Here is a 21,125-nt window from a genome sequence, read left to right on the forward strand (position 1 = left end):
AACTTATGCCCCCCACCCCCTCGAAAAAACATGGTTGGAGCTGCTTTGTTAGTACTAAGAGTTTAATGCCTGGCAGGCACAGGAGTCTAATTTATTCAGTCACTAACATATAAGCTAAGTCAAGCCTGTTACTTAGAAGTTAACCCCTACCGCTATTAGGTATTCTATTTGACCCGCCCCAGGGTAAGTCGTTGATGATTTATCACTTCACTACATCAGTTAGGGACTTATTGTGTCCCCCAGTTGATCTTTTGATATTTCACCTTCATCATTATCAAGAATTTATTTATGATCTCTATCATCTCACCAATCTCATAGGTTCTGGAGTAACATGCTATCTGCTGTCCGTAAAGCACTTCAACATCTCATCGGGGGTTCTAAGCACTATCTAAATGATGTTACAATACAATGGCAATGATGTTTGTCGACCTTATTTTAAATAGGATCCAGTTGCCCTATTCTTGCGCTACAAATACAATCTATTTCATACGTGGTTATTTTGCTTAAAACTGCATACACAGAAAGGTATGGAGTAAGACGAGAGTAAATGGGTGGAATTTCTCAATTAGAGACCACAGTGGGAAAATTGTGCAGTCTCTTGCCCTCCGATTGGTTGAATCCTCTCCCATGCTGTTTAATTGCTGAATTTCCTGATAGCACAAGGCACCTGTTTAACCATTTAGCTTGGCTGTTAAGAGTAAAAGAGGAAGGGGCTTCCTTAGAATTGGTAAAGTGTTTGGGAGAACCCATTTGCGAATTAAGTAGCCTTTTCACCTTGAAATAACCCCATCTTCTGCCCCAGCTCGGTACCAACCTGCTGAACCAATGGCCGCTCCTTTATCTATTCCTGGAACTCGCTGGCGATGACCTGCCCCAGGGAGTTACCCTTCCCCTTGCCGTCGTTGCAGGCTGCCAGTAGGTCCAGATCAGACAATGGCTCGGCCAGGCCAGTGAAACCTTCCCTGGCTCGTTCCTGGAGCTAGACAGACACAAAAGGACATTATCATGTCAAAGAGGGGAAATTATACATCTCTGCAAAGGCTCTCCCAAATCTCCCACCACACTAAAAATACACAAAAGCAGTGCAACCCCTCGGGAGGCGTTACTGTTGTTATTCGATTAGCGTTCCCGCCTTGGGTGACTTCTGCTGTCACTCGGAGAGTCCGTTCGATTGGTTGCCTGGCCCCTTTGCCTCCAGAGATGGCAGAGAGCATGTAACAAGTGTCCACAGGGACAGCTCCATAAAGGCAGGGTCCCCGGGGCAGGCTGAACAAAGAGGCGGCACAGGCTGCAGATGGAAGGAGGCTCACGCCGGCCTTACCTTAATTTACATGGAATGTCTAAAGCACCAGCGTTGCTTCGAAAACAGCGCTGCACAATGTCATCACAGCACAAAGCACAACTCTAAAAAAGATTGTTTACCAATTTACAGCAAGTGCTTGCGTACTTCCCGGAGAAGCCATTTTGCATACGTAAAAAGAATACGCAAATTCAAAGACTGAGATACTGACCGTTTACCTGCGGATGGGAGACTTGGTTTGTGGTCAGAAACTCTGACGTAAATAACGTTTTATTTTCAATTACATCCTATGGTTTAGTAACTTTTAGTAATGAAAGTGCCAGTCGTGCAGGCAGGCAGTGGGAAGTAATGCTGGAAAGGTGGACGTTAAATATGAAAACGCACGTGCAGGCTTTATTGCTCTAGACAAAAATGACCTGACAGATCTCAGCACAGAAAGGAATTAGTCTAAAACTTTCAGCAAAATGAACGAGTGGTGCGCGCGCGCGCCATATGGTTTCAATTATCGCGCCCGTGTCTGGGCACGTTAATTGAAACCATATGGCAGGAATGCGCATAATAGACACCAATAGGCTATGGGCGGAGCAATGCGCCCGCCTTTGGCCTATTGTGTGCTATTTTAAAAACGAACACGCAGGCAAAGGCCAATAGCAGGCCACAAAACTAAAAACACACGCACAAGCGTATACATTTCCAGGGTCCGTTTCAGAACCCCGGACAAAAGGACTCTCGCCTGCGCGAGCACTGTTGCGCTGTGCAACACAGGGCGCGAGCCCTAAAAAGCAGTAAGCCAAAGATTACCCTTTCATACCATTCATCTGTAATAAGCAGGCCTCTTGAAAAACCATCACAGGACAACTTGGCCACTCAATGTGGCATGTTTAGCAGGGATATATTATAGGCAGAGTATGGCAAGCATCAATAATATCGTGCAGCTAGCAACTTTATGGCATGTACATAATTCAGTCCCGTGAAGGAGAATATACCAAACTCATAGCAAGATAGATTTTCTATTAGATAAGCCTAATCCTAACTTCTTGACCATTTCCTGTCTTATCCTGACAATCTGACCCTGAAATAGGCTCTAGTTTTACCACACAATGTTAGTACCGTTGGATTAACACTTTCCAAGTTGACTCATAATATGAGAAATGAAATCTCTGAATCCACTGAGGGATATGATTTTTAGTCAGTCTTAGGACCTGCTTACGAATTTGGTGGTCCCTCAGCTGACATTACAACTCCCGTTGCTGTGGGACCTCTAAACCTGTGGTGCGACCGCCTGCCAGATTAGGAGTCAAATCCTGGTCTGGTGGGCGGTCTTGCGTCAGTCTGACAGTGGCGGTCTGTTCGGCTCATTGAGGAGCCTGACATGCGGACCACCGCTCTCAGAGTTCTGACTGCACCTTCCTGCATGGTGTGGCATACATGAGACTTAGTTGCCTCACCGCCACCCTTTCATGGTGGGCTCACTGCCATGAAAATGGTGGTAATGAGGCAACTTGTAATATGCTTGGTGGTGCCGCAGTGGCTTTGCCTGCATATTGCTGCTTCAACCCCCACCGCCTCTGTCACTTGGGATCCTAGATCCTGGCGGTGCCGCAGACGAAATACTGCGAGCTGCCCCATAGAGTGGCGGTCGAGGTCAGACCGGCACCAGGACCGCCAAACTTGTAAACCGGCCCTTAATATTTTTTATAGCTCGCACCAAAAACCCAGACTGGCTAAACATTCCATACCTGCCAACCATGCGCAAACTTTAAAACCTGTTCCTGATCAATAGGGAAGAGAAGAGAAGGACAGAAGGTCTTTTTTTATTTTCCCTCGATACTACCACTACATTAAAACCTAATTTGTGTCATGATGGCCTCTGACCAGATCATTCTGCTGATAAATGATTGACTGGTACTGGACTCACCTTCTCTAGCGCAGGTACTGTTTGATCGGTATCTCAGGTGGCTCCTGATGTCACACTCTCTTGAAGGTTTGACCCTGCCTCCTGCAGTGCTACGTTTTCAGAGGCTTGCAGGCTATCAGACAAGGCCAGGCATGTTCTGCCTCGCCATCTCCTGTCCAAAGAAAGGCCCACAGTTGGCTGTTATCTACCAGCACATTGCCCAGGGTCTGACTTGCCAATCTGATCCTGCTTAGGGGCCAAGGATTGCAAGAGGTGCTCTAATGGCTGCAGTGAAACCCACACTCTTGTAAAATCCTCCTTTAACTTGTTTCACTACAAGAGCTAAATGGTAATAGTTCAATCATCAAATAAAAATAACATTACATTACCTCATTTACAAATGTAGTCATGTCCCACATACCAACTTTTCAGTAGCATGTGTTAATTATTTATTTTAAGTGGTCTGTGTTTTAGCGTGAGACTTTTAGATTCCAAGTCATAACAGATGTCAGCCCAAGCCATTTGTCCACTTCATTATCTGCCCAACCACTCATTAATCAAAATCACTGATGTCCTACACTGATCCATTCGTCTACCAACCTATTCAAGCACCCCTCCCCTGTACATCGAACCATTTACCGAAGAAGGCACCCATGCAACAGCTAACACACTGAGATATCCAGCATTGGAGCCAGGTTCACTTCACAAAAAAATTGATCGGGCTGGGTCACGAGACCAGGATGAATTGCAGGTTGGAAGAAGCAGGGTGGGATTGGTAACGCGGGCACTCGAGCAACGCCCAAGGGGTCGGTATCCGAATTCCAGCTGTGGGCTGCTTTTCTGTGCAGCCTGGGGGGACGATTTGGGCGGTTTCTGCATTTTACGGCCCAGTGGGTGCCTGAGTGGTCTTTTGGAGGTAGATAGGCGTCCACTACCTTCCTTTGATCAAGGGGCAGCGGTGTCACTCACTTTCGCTCCCTGGGCCGGCCCATTAATATATGCAGATTGAGCAGGGGCAGGGACCCTGAGCAAACGTGGCCTCACTTGATTTCAGGTGTGTTTCACCAGTGTAAACTAATCCGTGCATTTTTTTTTTATCCCCCCCTTCTTTTAATAAAATTTCGCCAAAGCAGTGTTTTGCGGAAAGGCAATATGCAAATGTGGGCCACTTGTTTTTTAGGGTGCCCGGGCAGATTCTTAATCCCAATCCAACCCTGGGAGGAAGTGTGGTGGACTTATTCACTTGTGATATGAATGCAATTTGATCGATGTTAAGGTTGGTCCACACCACTAATTTAATCACAAAATGGCCCATATTCCTGCTCCTTCCCCTTCTGCACACACACTGACTGCCCCCTCTGCTCATACACTGCCCTCGTGATTCTCGCCCCTTCTGTTCTCACACTGTCCCGTCTACTCTCGACAGTTCAAGAAAACTCACTGCTTCTCTGTTTCCTGGCCTCTTCAGATCATACACTTGCCCACTTTGAACACTCACCGCCATCTCAGCTTTCTGTTAAAATGGAGTGGTGCACTGCACACAGCAGCAGCATGTTCAAAACCTTTTGAATGAGGCTGGCAGGTATTCCTGACTTCAGTTCAGTCATCTAAATTGATTCCCAAAACATATCTTCAAATTTGTATACAGAATAACTACAACGCAACTAAATACAGTAAATGTGCTTCAGCCAAATCAATCATTTGCTATCAACTTTACTAAATGGGAGTTTTTAATAAATTTCATGAATTGGTATTCACTGATTGCACATTAAAGAAACATGTGTTGCACAGATTCCAGCACCAAGCTGAGCTGTCCGCATAGTTAGCGCCTGGATACCATCACTGGTGATTAGTAACGTTCAGAGGCGTAGCTAGAGCTTCTGGCGCCCGGGGCTATCCCTCAGATTGCCGCCCATGGCAGGTAGCGGGGCAGGTGCTGGGGAAAAAGGAAGGCGAGCAGAGGTTCGAGAGACACGTAGTATCGCCGCTAATAGTTACCTCGATCATGCAAGTTACATGCACATACAGGACACGGTCCAAGGCTACACAGTAGGTAGGAAGGCACATCTTTTATACCTTTCACTACTTCCTCTGTGTTTTTCACTTTTCAAAGAAAGCAGAGGATGCAGTTGGCACTCAGAGCCACATTATGCCCAGACCCCTCACTCTTACCTGTTCCTTTCAAGCAGCCTCAAGCTCTCTTCCTCTTTTCTATCCAGGTGCCTCTTGTTGGACGGACTTAACTCGTTTAAGACAACAAGATAAATATTTGTAGAGTGTAGACTTGGCGCAAGGGTCTGCACATATCACCGTCAATGTAATACGTCATGAGAAAGGATATACAAAGAACACAGACACTTGCCTGAGGTAGCTAACCAATTGCATTTACTGTTGCATTGTACCAGAGATGATATTGACCAATGAAGGCACCCATGGTATTCCTGTTGGTCAGGTATGGTCAGTTCATACGAGTATATAACTGTGCAGACACACCCTTGGGCTGCAGGAGTGTGGTGTCTGGCTGGGGTCCACAGAAATCCAGTCTTGAGTTGAGAGGTGTACACTGAGAGAGTTTGTCTATGCCTGTTTTCTGCTGCAGATTATTCTACTTCTAGTTCTACTAAGTGCATGATCCCGAGTAACTGAGAATAGAATGCTGTATTTACTGCATCCAGTAGACACACTTACTTACCCCAAGTGAGGTGTTTACTGGTTGTGAGAAATAGAACACACTCAAAGCTTTTCACTTGGAAATGAGGCATAACGTGCAGAATCAGTATTTAACTCACCCAATTTAACATGTTTTCTCTTTTTCAAAGGCCTTTTCCGCCAAATACATTTCCACAAGTTTGACCTGCCAAAAACTGTCACGCGAAAACAGCAGAGATTCAATATGTATCTCACAGATCAAAATCCCAGTCCTGTTAGGAACTTCAGGACTTCAATGTCAAAGCTCATAATCAGGGCCTAACCTTCTGAATTAACCATACTAAGGGGCTGAGAACATGTCCCTGCCATGGTTTGTCTCACTCCAGGCCACTACAGGCTCCGCTTCCAGGCCTGGATTATTCTGTAACATCCTAATGCAGTCTGGGATTTGTAGTGATGTTATGCTTTCATTGAACTACTTAGACAAGGACACCTGACACCAGACATTTGTAGGTTTAAAGTAATGACCGGGACAAAGGATGTTACCCTAGAAGAGCTCCTCGCATGAGCGTGTTCTTGGGTTTTTAAGGATATGGGAACAAGAAACTCATTCATCTTTTAAAATATAGTTGTACAGATGCTCTTTTCCATCACTTACTTCCACCTGAATCAGCTGTTCGGATCCCCCGTACTGAAATCCAGGCTTTCCCAGCAGCACTTCCCTAGCAGGAGAGGCTGGCTGCTCCGCGGTTAGGCAGCAAACCTTGGTGTTTGATATCCGGTAAAACCCTCCATGTTTCATAATCAGCCTCTGTCTTGTGTCTAGGGATTAATTAGGCACGAGCTGCCAGGCTACTGATGCTCACTGATTCACTGAATGAGGTGTGGGGCGAGCAACTAAGGGCTCCATCAAGGGGAGTAATGGCTCATTTATTCTTGAGAGACACAGTCTCTTCAACTCCCAAAATGAGGAGACTCTCATGCCACAGTCACCAAAGATCCTTTCCTTCCCTCATGACAACCGAACCGTTTAGGGGTCTCCAACCTTTTCTGTAGTGAGAGCTACTTCTGACCCATTAAAATCATCGTGAGGTATTAAAGGCTGAGTAATGTGTGCATTATTTCCCACCCACGCCCAGCTTTACCTACTAGGGATAAAGTAATATCCATTTAATGCCTGCAATGCACAATATGAAACCAGAGAGCCTGGTATTAGTCCCGGCTTCCCTCTTCAACACATTGTTTACTCCTGACCTCAGCAGTAACCAGCTAAGAAGACTACAATCATAAGGAATCAAACAGACCTGCAGTGCTGGTCACGGCTGCCAGCATACTAAAAACCATAAGCTACACATTTGTCTCTCACACCTGCTCATCCACCACACTACTATGTTCCATAACTCTGTAACCGCACCTCAGTTCTCATCACGCACAACATGGAAACACTTACCACATAGATTCACAAAATAAAGACGACCCCTTTCCAACCATACAGCCTACATGGATCAACTTGCTGACCATATAGTGCTTCAGTGCCCCACATAAGGGTAGTAAGCACTATATAAATGCAGCAATACAAATATTTTATTACATCATGCCTCCTTTTTCCACATTATCACATGCCGGGACCTTGAAATACCTGAGTACAGGGTGTGCACGGAACAAAAACCCTGTACAAAAATCTCTCCTGCCAGACTATACATTTGCTCCATGTGATAATAATTTATGCCACATGTATGGTACACGACTGTCCACTTAGTTCGTTAATATAGCATTGTCATCATGGATGGTGAGAGTCCATCCTTTCATGTTCCAAAGCTATTACTTCTAAAAATGCCTCTCAATGTAGTGATGTAATCTGATGTTCACGTGAAATGCTTCTGCATGTAGGAGAAATAAACCTAATGATTTTGTAAAAGACTCAATCATATTTTTGTATGAATTTTGTGTCACTATTTGCATTATTTTCAAGTCTTTGCTCATGAAAAGAAGGGGCCACAGACTGACACTTGACCCATGCTCAGTTCTCCCTGTTATTTATTGGCCCTATTTACAACAGATATATATGGCCACTGCAGTGGTGGGGTACTTTTTTTAATGGGCTAAATTTAAAGTGAAAAGTTAAGCCTTATATTCATTGTGTAATGAAATTAACACTTCATTTTAAAGTTCTCCTGTTGTCATTAAATTAAATTAAAGCACAGTTTTACAGGTTTTTTTTTTTTAATAAAGCACCTCTTGGAAGTTCTCCCTGTGCACAAACTGGAGCCAGGAACTTAATTTTACATATCTCCCATTATTTCATTAAAATGTAGTGAATAGACGTACAATAATGTTCTGGTTTCGTTTTGTGGCTAGGAATAATGTGTAAGGTATATTATTTCTTTCAAAATAAAAGATGCATGTGAAATGCTGTTTTAATTCAATACTGTATCAATGTGTGGTTACCATTGCATTATACACCCTCAACTACATTACAGCACAAATCACAATGCATAGCCATGAGCCAAGGTGTACTTCACACGAGCACTTATGGCTATCAAAAAGAAACTTCCCAATTACTCAACATAATGATGTAATCTTACCCCTAGTCATAGCCACGTTTGGAAGAATGTCGAGCATAGAGTGCTTTATCTATGACAGACTGTAGCAGATGCAATTGCAGGTATTGAAAGGTTTGTCTCCAAACACATCTATAAGTTGACAGAGGGTAATTAGTGATTTTAAAGTTTCGTCATTGACTAAATTCCATGTATTTAAAAGCTAGAGAAGGGTGGAAATGTCTAACAACCTACATCATACTAAGGGCAGGTGCCATTTAATTTAGGGGTAAGGGGACGAATAGGGATACCAAGCACAGGTAAATGTGCTCCTATTTTTGGACCTTTTACCTGTATACTCTGGAAGCAAAATACATATTGGAACGTAATTCGAATGTTTTCATATCTATTGGAAATTTGCATTATCCCAACAGGCATCATCCGTCAGGAGGACATAAAAAGTTAAACATCCCCCAAGGTCCAGACACCACAAAGGGACACGCACTGGGCAGAAAGGACTTTATGGGATATGAGACAAATAGTGTTGTTTATGGGATAAATTATAAACACTGTACTTAATGCATGAACTATAAAACATGCTGGATCCCCAAGACGAGTAGTCCAGCATAGAAAGAGCCTGGTTGCACTGAAAATGGCCAGTGCACGTCGCCTGATGTAATAGTGAAAAAAGCTATCAACAGCGCCAAGCAAAACATCACTGCCACTGGCGAATTGTGGTCGTTCCATAGTTCTTATAAAAATGTAACCATGTTGCGATTGCCCGATGGTTTAAACAATATTTAATTTATTGATTTATATTATACCATCTACCCATAAGAACTGGAACATCATGCAATCACACCTCTCGTGTCTTTTCAGGCATTGAAGATTCTTGAGCATTGAAAACTGCTAGGGTTTTAGATGCCTGAAAAAAAAGCATTGCACGGGGATTTCTTTTTTTAAAAACTACGTTCCTCTTGGCTACAAACCTGATTCCCGGCCCCGTCTGCGTAGCAAGCGCTGCATCTCCTGCGCTGTGGTATGCGGAGCCAATTGTGCTTTCAAGGCTGCCGCTCCGGCCTCATAGTCAGGCAGGATCAGAGCACGATGCAGACAGCAGAAGTCAGGCATCGTGGTTCTCCATTGCCAGGGCAGGCTAACACTGCTCCTGCTGAGCCTATGTCAGCAGCTTCCTACAACGACGAGCACAGGCAAGAGAGCTAAACAAGCATTGGCATAGCCATTAGGTCTCGCTTTTGGGACCTTATAAGTATTTAGTTATGCAGCACAATATCCTTGGTGCAACAACATCAACTGTTGCATGGCTAAACACTTATAAGGTCCCAAAAGCGAGACCTATTGGCTATGCCAATGCTTGTTCTCAGTGTTGCGTGTGCCTGCTATCTGCTTGTAATGTTTTTGCAAGTTCCTGCTATCTGTTTGTAATGTTTTTGCTGTCTTTTTTATTCTGTCGTCTTTCCGATCTGTGTGTTTTTCCTTCTCTTATAATTTGTAAATATCTGAAACCGAAAAATAAGTGCCGGCGCCCACCATCATCTCCAATCGAGCACTGTTGTGCAGATTAGGGGGTGAAACGTGATTGGTGGGGATGAAGCTGAGTGCAGATGGTGGATCCAGAGAGCTTGTCAGGCCGGAGGCAGCCCCCGTTCTAACTTGAAAAGAAGGTTGGTGTCGTTCAGGCGGCGTGCAGCAAGAGGTCCAGTGAAAAGGAAACGGGAACTCTGGCAGGATCGCTGCACCACGGCAGGCCTCGGGGCGGCACAGCTTTGAGACCAGGTATGGGTGTAAATCAAAAGAGGTTTGAGAGAGGGATGGGCAGTAACAGTACCACGTTGCGATCAATGGGCACTGGTGTGATTTTGTACCCTCAGAGGAGATGGGATAGTTGAAAAAAGCAAATCTTGTCATACGGAAGGGCACTGGCACTAGAGAGGATTTAAAGGTAGGTAGCGTGGGTAAGAAGAACAAGCATTGGCCGCGCGGCAGTAATAGTAACGCAGCGCGGCCGTAAAAGCGTTGGGAGGGGGGGAGGGGTATTTGTGCTGAAGGCTGGCGCAGGATGGCTGGGCGAGAAGGGAGGGGGGAATGCGAGGAGCAGCTGTGCGCGTGCACGCCATCGTGCACTGACGCTTGTAGCCAGCACAAAAATGTGGGTAGCACTTTCCAAACCCACCTACTAAATGTCTCGCCAGATCAGCGCATGCGCTGGGTCAGGCGAGACCTAAAAAGCATACAATATAAACAAACAATAATAGGATACTAAAGTGAAAGACAAGCTGCGAGCTTACAGTAGTGTCAGCGCGAGCACGAGTGTACCCAAATAAATTATAAAGGCTGCCGCCACGGGCCACCGGTGCCGCGCGGCCGCTACCCCCAAAATATTGCCGCCTAGGGCGGACCGCCCCCACCGCCCCCCCCCCCCCCCCTTAGCTACGCCACTGGTAACGTTATACTTAAACAATTACTGTTTAATTGATTAGGAGTATTTTATCTACTGGGATTGACTAGCAGACCGCATCCATCAGAACAATAGCGAGTTGCCTCTTTGTGAATGGATAAAGGTTCACAGAGCTCTCCAAAGCAATTGTGTCTGGTAAAAACCCATCACAGTGAGAGCTTCCCCACACCCCCATGGAGCGCAGTTCCTGAAAATCTTGACTGGCGCCTTTGTTCCATGGCCAATGTTTGGCGCGCTTTCAACTGCCTCACCTGCGGCAGTTGTGTGACATGATGAAACATGGGCAGCATTGTTGAGCGTCACTAGTGTTGCTCCCGACCCACCAAAAGCAGAGACCCTCCGCCGAAAATATTAGTGGTCTCTGAGCCTCACAGAAGTTGGGGGGGTCTTAGGCATCTACTAGAACTGATGAATACACACATTTAGAAAAAAAAACTGTTTCACTTAATAAATTGAACCAGACATCGTCTTTGCCAGTGTTTTTTTTTTTTTATATTTATTTTGGAATCTTTTTTTCTTCGTCACCCTTTGTGTTTTGTATCGTCTGTTGTTTTCTATAGTCAATGCTATTTTTAAACTTTTAATAACACAATTTGAACAAAAAAACTTGGCCTGTATAGGTGACCTATATCCCACGCCTCCAGCTGTGAGTCAGCTGTCTGCCCCTCCTCTCACCAGTGTTCACCTGGTTCTCCCGTCAGAATGGGGGCGCGGTCGGTCTCGAAAAGGGATTGGCTGGCTTGTTGGGAGGCCAGTATTCGTGTCTCGGTCAGCCAATTTCCCTAGCAGGGACAGAAGAAGGACAAGAAAGACTCGACGCGTAGATATAGCGATAAACAGGCACGCCATCTTTGTGTATTCATTCCGTCAGCACTTATGTGTAGAATTTCAAGCACCAAGGGCATCATTTAAAAAGGGTCACTAATAGTAGGCGATTTGTTACTAACTTTATAAGATATATAAATATCCTAATTATCTTACATATCCTATCTTATTATCTTTTTATTATAAAAATATATATTAATTGATATCATTAATGTATATCATAAAGAAAAATAACACTTCTAACAAAGATAAAGACTGCAATCTTCATGCCAATATTTGTGTAAACTCTATTTTCAATTAGCGGTTTTTCTTTAGACAATTCAAAACCAATACGTACCAAGATGGCTTTCCATTTTGTGACCAGCAGAAGGGGCGGAGTAACTCTCTAAACGGAGTTCCTTGTCAATGCCTGAGGTCCCGCCTCTTCCCCCTGACGCACGACAGCCGCTTGGTGTCTTCTTGGAACAGTCTGTGTGCTGTATGCACAGCGCGGCGTCTTTGAGCTGCTGTAGTTCACTGTACCGGGGAGGGTACGCTTGACTACCTGTGGCGGAGTGATACCGCAAGGGTCATTACAATCTGTTCATACTCTGCCGTCTGTGATATTGGTCCCAAAGGATTGTATACTATCCGCACTCGCTTTCCAGGAATATCCGCTTGCACTCAGGAATACCTATCTGCGGGACACCGAGGAATGGACGTGCCTGTCGGGAGTGACAAGAAAAGGTGCGTCTTCAGACTCCACTTCAACTACCTTTGTGCATTAGCTTATCTTCTTTATGTATCACGCTGCTGCTCCCCCACCCCCTTGGCCGCCATTTTGTCTGGATCCAGGCCTTGACAACCCATCTAGGAATATTGTGATCGAGGTATGTAGCAAAAGGTATAGCAGTGCGTGTACTGTGGCACCTCAGCAACTCGCCAGCGCAATTGCTTTAGGCTCCCCTTTGCGATATAGGCGTGACTTGTCCGTCAGTGCGCGTTGATAGCATATTTACTTTGTTTACCCAAATTAACGCAAACACTCCCTTCTGTAATAGCTAGATTATCTCTCCATGTACATGGCAAAAAGCACGGTTGCATTTTTTTTAACACGCTGGTTCTTCCCTATTTTTCGTCGGGTTCTGTTTGCACTATTGGAGCCTATTGTACTCCATGCCATTGAAAGCATTTCAGTTGGTGTTAATGAGCATCGCGTTTAAATTGTCACCCATAATCATTTCTGAAAGTTTGCCACCCTACTGAGTCCCAGTTGACCATGTTACCAAGTGTTCTTGCAAGAAGGCTCACCTAACCGTCATTGGACAACTCTGTGTTTTCCCCATGTTTATGCAGTGACGCTAGAATGGCCTTTCTGGACTTTGAGTGGTGCTTTTCAAGTCTGCTTTGGCATAGTTTTCGGTAATGGGGTCATCAGACTCCAAATAATAACACTGCAGTCGCTGAAGGGCAACGCTTCACGTCTGCCCCCTCTAACTTAATTTCATCACTGCAGTTTTGGTGATTATCATACTGATGATGTGTGTTTTTTTTTTTTAAATTTTTTTTTTTTTTTTTTTTTTATAACTTTGATTTGCGTTTTCCTTCCATATTGATATATATCCCTTTTCAGGATGATTTGTAGTGATATGACATTTGCTTTAAATTCCCCAGTATGATTTTAAAGAAAAGTCGTTCAGATGCATTATCTCCTTGCTTCCTTTAGGAGTAGATGAGGGTTTATTTGTGGGTGGTGTGTCAAGACCGCAGTTGAAGCACACCATTGGGGCTCCAAAGTTTGATTTGGCCACACCAAACCAACTTCAAACTGTTGTTGCATCGAGTTACTTTTGTTTAAGATCTCTTCAAGGCGTACAGTGCGAGCATTTTTTCCATTCTGTAGACTTTTTAAAAACGCATCTACGCTTTGCATTATGATATTGTTTGTAGTTTGAACAATTTGTTTGACACCTCTGACTTCGTTTCTAATTTAAAGTAGTCTTGCCTTCTACGAGTTGAGCAACTGGTTTTGTGCATTGATCCTTATTTTCTTTCAGTATTTGTGCACTGCCCTTAATTGAGGAACTTGCACCTCAACGTTTTCTTGAAACGGGTTACGTTTTAATATTTGATGCTTGTTAGCATCCATTAGTCTACTGCCTGGCACTATGTTTAACATAGTTATTGCTTTTTGTTTTCGTTTATCAGCTGAACCACTCATAAGGAATATGTTGCATGCTGAATATTTTCGTAGATGATGATCTGCTTTTAAAACTGTGCTCCAGCGGAAAGGGCAAATTTACATATCCTCCTTGCGTCACAGACCCGTCATCACACTAACTCATTCATACATTGGTGGGGCCCATAACACCAACACTCATACGTCTCACTCGAATCTGCGCACAGGAGGAAAAAGAAGCGCTGGACATGTGGGGTACCTTGTTACCTATTGGAGGAAAACTTTACATTATATACATTAGTACCTATAGAATCCTAACTTTAACATCAAGGCACTCCACCACTTGGTCGATGGACCAATTAGTTGGACTGGTTGATGATGATTTAGAACCAGCTAAAACACACTTAAAGCTTTGGAACCTTTTGATCAATCAATACCTTGTTAAAAGAATCACATACTCATTTTTGTTAATCAACGCTTAGTTTATCGAATTAATTCACTCTTATTGGCATATCCAGAATTTTAATCAAATCGCAATTTTCAATGAATATTTTTGGTCCAAATTTACATACAATTATATTTATCTAAATCTTTAGCACTGGTGACCATTTCCAGAAACCCGTTAGCCCTGCATAAATCCAAATCCCTTATGGTAAAATCGTCCAATCAAATGCAGGTTAAGACCCAAATAAGTCTGGGAAAGTTCTTTAGCTCAGCAGGACGCAGTCCCACCGGTAGTCAAGGGACCAGGCAATCGCGCCCTTCAAATCGAACTCCACACCAACAGTCACCAATGGGAAAATGGCACTGACTCCTTTCTCTACTAAATACCCCCTCTTTTATACTTTATTGTCCTACTTCTAGACCAAACATGCAACAACTTTAAATGCAGAAGGGCCCTGATTGGCTAAATCCCCCCTGAAATTGCAATAAGTGGTGACTTTCCCAAGAGGTTTTGTTTCTCATGGAACAGAATACGACACCTTCCAAATTTGTAAGTTTTGCTCGGGTTCTCAAGCAAAAGTTCCGAAGTAACAACATGTAGATCTCCGGGTACAGGTTGCTATTGTATTTTCAGTCATTCATACTGACTGGGTCTTGGCAATCCTCCATGTTCCTATCCTTGACAAGGAACACGTAGCCTCGTGGTTAGAGGTCGCCTGGCGATCTTCAGAGCCATCTGAGTCTGCGCAGTAGACATCGCACTCAAATGACGGTGGCCACTTCTGAACTCCATTTTGAATACTGCGGCCCAGTAGGCCCGAATGCCAACTTAAGCAAAACAAACATAAAAGGTAATTAATATATGGGAGTGAAGATTCTAATGTTTACCCCACACTAATCCACATATATATTAGTATTTGCCTAGCTATAGCAACATTTAAAGCAATAATACTCACCATTCTGCAATACCAGGAGCACAAACCATCAAAAGCAACATAGATCATGCAATTCTCTATTTCAACACATCCTATAGTTAGTTGCGTAGCACAGTTAATCATTTAATTATTAGCCATGCAATTTGCATTTTAGTCCCACATGTATATTGTGTTTATTAAGGTGCACAGGTTGGTTAATAATAATAACACTCCAAACAGTTAATACAGATTAATATTTAGAATGATTACGTAATTAGTATTTTCATGCAGAATAGAGAAGGTATACAACATTTTGTTTTACCTGCTCCACCGCTGAAATACTCAAACACTCATAGACGCTTTAGTGGACATAACGTGTTTTGTTTTAGAATTAAAGGAACTCCTTTCAACTTTCTGAGAAAAATGACAGTATGAAGGCAAGGTATCACTCAAAGAATGCTACAAGGAAAAATGGACACTTAAAAAACAAGATGTAAAGATGAATGTCTTTCATGGTCTGGGTATGTGAAGGATTGTGTGGGAGTGGGTGTGAAAGGTTCTATGGGAGAGTGAGTGGTTCTGTGGATGATGTCATCAGTTGTCACTGACATTGTTGTGAGTGATGTAATATGTGAGGTCATAAGCAGTGCATTGCAGGGGCATACGTTTTATAGCTAGCTCAGGTAACTATAACTGCTGAATTTCTCTGGTTTTATACGAGTGAAATGGGAGCCTAACTAACGTCCCGCAACCTTTGTTTTTTTCAGTGAAAAAAAAAGAATATATATATATATATATATAATGTTTAGTGGAGAATATATTGCTCTGTTATGCTGAAGATTTGTGCGCCATATTGAAAATCCACGCTACTCTTTTTACCAACTCGCAAATCAGAGTGCAAGCAACAGAGCACAAAAGTTCAACAGAAACAGTAGTTAGATGTTAGAATATTTTTTATATACCCAATCATATAATCTTAATTGTGTTATATTGTTGTTCTCTGATAATTCACTCATAATTTCATGCTTGTAGGCATATTGAATATAAGGAAAATTATGAAGTTTGGGATTATTTGATAGGTTTAAATATTTTTCATATAACCAATTGTAGAGTTTCTATCGAACTGTTGTGTTCTGATGCTAGCTTTGCTATTGATAAGGCACTCTTTTGTTGTTGATTAGGAACTGTTGTATGTTTGAATTACTGAACAAATGAACAGCAGCCAGGGAGCCTAATGCCTCACCACCTGAAGTAATCGCTGTGTTAACACATCCTCGTTGTCCACCTCAAATGGCCAGCTGCTCATTGACCATATATTAAACAAGTTTTTTTTTTATTACACAAATTAGAGCGGCAACAGACACATTTATGTGCAATCAATATAGATATAACTCGTAGATCTTTGTTGTGGATTTAGTACTTTCTTTATTATGGTTTTCAAACAGTGCAGTCAACGTGTTTCACCGTACAAAGGCTTCATCTGGGCAATAGACTCGATCCACTGGTATTATCGGGGATCCTTTCTTTTTTTTTTTTTTGCGGAGCCCACAAAGTTTATCGTAACAGTAATTTTCGCTTTAAATCCTCATAGAAATTAAGCAATCTAACTCCAGTAAATCAGTTCCATCGTGACCTCATTAGCGATGCAAAGTCAAAGTTACGTTGTGAACCATGGTCCTGTGGTCCAACCCATGGCCAAATCTCAATGTCTTTCTCCAGATTGCGTTTCCCAACAACCGAAACCTGCAGCAGCAGGCGCCTTATTCCAGGGCTCTAGAGGTCATCTACTCAGGCCGAGTACGGCGCAAAACAGGGGGGAGGGTGTCCTGTCTTTTATGGAGTCGGCACTCTGTTGTTGCAGGTTTCGGTTGTTGGGAAATACGCTCTGGACAAAGACATTGAGATTCTGTTATGTTTGAATTAGCATGATGACAAAGGTGCATTTCTGTTTTCTTTAAAAAAAAATACAACCCATAATTTGCACTGTGGAAACAAACAACAATGTCTGACTAACAGAGAAGTCAAAAATTTTTCATTAAGATTAATTTAATTAAACATGAACATGTCTACAATTGAATACATGGGCCCTCATGGTCGAGTGGAAAGCCATTCTGCAGCTTGTTGGAGTCGTTTCACCCGACATCATAGGTTTCTGTCCGACTGCTGTATCAGGATACTGGCGGTCGTTCGGAAACCTGCAGTGGAATTCCGCTCATCTTCCGATGAGCTTTCTGAGCTCATCGGGGGCGGTGGGCAGAATAGTAATCTAAAAACTGCAGTGGAGCCAACCTTGACTCTGCCATCAGGATTACAATGTCGCTTCCCGCCTGCCCTTTCATGCTGGTCCTCCCGCCATGAAACGGTAGGTGGAGAGTGACTTTGGGGGCCCCAAGCAGGCCCCCCCCGGTCCTTCGCTGTGGGGCTTATAATATACTGCAGGGATGTTTGAAAACATCAATTTTTCTATTGCAGCTTGTTCTGCAGCCCTTTTCCGGTCGCAGCACAAGCTGCAATAGAAACATTGATGTTTTCCTAATGCTGGGTGTGGAACCGCCAACTAATACTCAGGCTGATTCCATCCCGCTACGGTGTTGCTCGGATGCGTGTCCAACCGACATCGTAATAGGGCCCTTGATGTGGAATGAGGGTGTTTTAGTTGTTTGACATTTGTTGTACGCAGCACTTGTGTGTGGTTATTTTTGCTTGTAATGCACCCTGGGGTCCAAAATTGGTGCAAGACCCATATCCCATTAAAATATAGCTCTAAGCACCGAATTTCCGTTTTGTGTCAATAATTTTTTCAAAACATTGCATAATTACACAAAAGGAAATTTATGGAAATTAAGCACTCCTCTATAACTACGCTCTACTAACATATTGTTAGAGCCACTGGAATTATGCAGCTGGGGAAGACGAAATTCAGCGGCAGGGCTGACTAAATCATGCGGCAAGAAAAGGCAAACTCTGCTACACAGTGTGGACCATTTTGTGATGTTACTATCTCCTTATTTTGTCATTTTTACACATGTAACACTACCTGGGCATAGGTTTCACCTCATTACTTCCAGTTAGACACCCATATACAGCAATAGGCAGGAGAAAGGTGACTAGTCATCTCTGGTGAAGGGCCTTCCACTGCACAGCAACACACAGGCTCTTTATTAGTAACTTTTGTTCTGTTTGAGCTAGAAGCAAAATGTTTGTTTTTGTTTACTTTTGTAGATTATGCATCAGATAGTGGATTAGGTGGCAAATGTGGTAAATCCATAATTATACCTAAAGCACCACAGCTGCAAAAGCACATTATTCCAACAGCCCTGCTATATGGTATGGACTTGTAATCTTTTTTTGATTGGTGAATCCAGTCAATTTTATTTGTATGAAGGCCAGAAGTCCAACATCTTTTATTTTTTTTATTTTTTTTAAAATGTTTTTTCCCTGGTCCGAGTTATCCGAGTTTTGAAAAATCTCCAGACATACGCAGCTGGGCATCACAAAGAAATTTTAGCCTAAATTTCCTGTTCAATTACATTTTATTTGTTCAGTTTTATGCTTGGCTTGCATTCTTTTTGTGTTATTATTGGGCTGAAACTTCGCAATGGTGATAACCCTAGTGTGCCAGACAATCACCATTGAATTATGAGCGTGCACAGAAGCCATCTCTGGACATATTCACCTCTATAGGACCTGAAATGGGGCTCTTAAGATGTAATTGCAATTTTTTTGTTTGAGGAACACCAAATCTTTTTCTGCTTAGTTATTTAGGGACCATGGTCCTTTTCAGGTCAGGTGTATTCTAAGGGTTAGGAAGTTTTTGGATCGTATGTACGTGTTTGCTGTAGGTTCGCCTCTCGGTGACCTGTGTTAGTGAGAACTGTTGATGAAGGTTCTTGATTTCGGAAAGCATCCTACCCTTCAAATTCCAGTGGCAGAATCTACCTTTTGATTAATCTGCCATGGGTTCAGTTTGTGCTGGTGTGGGGATCGAAGTTAAATATAAACAAGTGGAAAGTGTGCTTGTTTCTTTATATTTTGATAAGTTTGGTTACTCTGTTTTACGATGTTAAGATGCATTAGGGCTAGTAGAATGTTATAGTATTGTGCTGCTGTGACTTGTGTATGGGCAGTTGAAGCCTTGAGTTTTTGGAACAGGAATGCTGCATGCGTTTATGTAGCTTGGTGCAATGATCATGTTGCTTAAGTGGTGCCTGAAGAAATAAATCAGTTTAACTTAATTTTTAATATATATTTAAAAGACAGTTACGGTCTGAGGATTCAGGTAACACACATTGGTGATTAAGAATACATGTCTTTGTAGACATCCTCACGCCAGATATGTTTTTTAAGTCGAGCCTGGGCAGCGCATGTGCTGCTTTGCGAGGCATGCTGTATTGGAGTATGCACTTGAAGCCCCGCCCATATTTGTCATTGGCTTGTGTCATTGTCCTTCGTAAATGCTGGCTTCTGATTTGTAAATAGGCTGGCTAGTCCCTCCTTAGTACCGCCTTGTCTTCATTTTTGACCTCCCATGAGGACACCCTCTTTTACATGTGGTGTTGCTGTGTCTGCTTTCATTACAGCCCCGAGCACTATTTCGCTTAATGGTTTTCACATGCCTGCTTTTGCAGGCAGGACACGCTCTCTCGCAACCGCTTTATTATTATTTTTTACATAACGCGGCAGGCTATGCTGACAGTGTTGGCCGTGTCTTTGCTTTACTTGCCGCGCCTAATGCGGCCGCATGTTTTTTAAAAGCTAGTTATTTAAATGTGATTTTTTAAAAATTGCCCCATGCTGCACTTGCACTTTAATGTTGGACACGTCCCTTTCCTTAAACGAGTTGAGTCTAAGGAAAGGGGCGTGGCCGCCATTAAAGTGAAAGCGCGGCATGGGGCACTTTAACAAAAAAAAGCATTTGTTTGTCAAGTTGACAGACAAATGCTTTTTTTTGGGTAAGAATGCCCCATGCTGCGCTTTCACTTTAATGGCGGCCATGCCCCTTTCTAGACACGGCTCGTCTAAAGACAGGGGGACGGCCGATATTAAAGTTTAAAGTGCCCCATGGGCGTTTTTACCAACTAGCATTTGTAATGCAGTAGGTGGCTCATTTACGAAACTCATGTAAATGCAAACCCTATTGCATTGCAAATGCTTTTTTTCATGAAGGAACTGTGCCTTTTTTGACAGTTTTTGCTTTCTTTGCTGTTTGTCATGTTAATTTGTGTATCGGATTCCATAATATATTGTGTATGTGCCAGATTGTGATCTTTGCTGTACTCCACTGTACCCCATATATATTCGCTGCCTCATATTTTTAGGTCTCGCTGAGTCAGCACGCATGCGCTGCTCGGAGAGCCATTTAGTAGGTGAGTTTTCAAAGTGCTGCTGGCTGGCGACAAGCTTGCGTTCACGCGCGCAGCCGGCAGCTTTGCAATATGTACAGCCGCGATCACTTTCGCGCGCGCAGTCTACTTTCACTTTTCGCGCGCACCACTCACATTTCTTGTTCTAACATCTTTTCCTGTGCCTTTCCTCTACTTTGTAACAGCCCTAGCTTATATAGTTTTGACTTGCTCACATGAGGTATAGAAATGCTTATAAACAACATTGTAATCCTTGTTTAATAACAGTGAGTGTTGTATATCTCTGTTTACATTTATCACATGCAGACTGCCTGTGCTTGCCAGCAGCACAGCTATCTCTGCTTACAAACTGTGCGTGCAGTCTCTCTCTGCTTGCAAGCACCACAACCATATTGCCTGTTCTTAGAGAAAGAACATAGACTGTGACACGGAGTGCTCTTCTTTCGGTGATGGTGTGCTTCCGATCCAATTCCTTCCCCACTTTCCACTTATATAAATGAACATGCCATAGCTGTACACAATACACTTATGTTCGTGCACACATGCTTTATATACC

General features: G+C 43.2%; 1 protein-coding gene and 1 long non-coding RNA gene across 5 annotated transcripts in view; one reads left to right on the forward strand and one right to left on the reverse strand.

Moving 5' to 3' along the window:
• The window catches only part of LOC146798855 (uncharacterized), an 81,575-nt gene extending 69,947 nt beyond the window's left edge, over window positions 1–11,628 (reverse strand). Inside the window, exons 1-2 of the long non-coding RNA XR_014969207.1 lie at window positions 11,551–11,628; window positions 815–979 (exon numbers count right to left, since the gene is read on the reverse strand). This is a non-coding gene — a long non-coding RNA (uncharacterized LOC146798855). The remainder of the gene's footprint in view (window positions 1–814; window positions 980–11,550) is intronic.
• Window positions 11,629–12,101: 473 nt separating this feature from the next.
• Window positions 12,102–21,125, forward strand: part of HIF1A (hypoxia inducible factor 1 subunit alpha) — a 263,036-nt gene continuing 254,012 nt past the window's right edge. For 2 of the 4 annotated variants that reach the window (XM_085626181.1, XM_085626182.1), the window contains exon 1: window positions 12,102–12,416. In XM_085626181.1, coding sequence (XP_085482307.1) covers window positions 12,385–12,416 — 32 coding nt within the window. In that variant the 5' untranslated portion in view covers window positions 12,102–12,384. Of the gene's footprint in view, window positions 12,560–21,125 lie in introns of all 4 variants that reach the window. The other 2 variants (XM_085626185.1, XM_085626184.1) reach the window with 2 other exon arrangements.

The sequence above is a fragment of the Triturus cristatus genome, chromosome 9, assembly GCF_964204655.1.
Source record: "Triturus cristatus chromosome 9, aTriCri1.1, whole genome shotgun sequence".
NCBI lineage: Eukaryota > Metazoa > Chordata > Amphibia > Caudata > Salamandridae > Triturus > Triturus cristatus.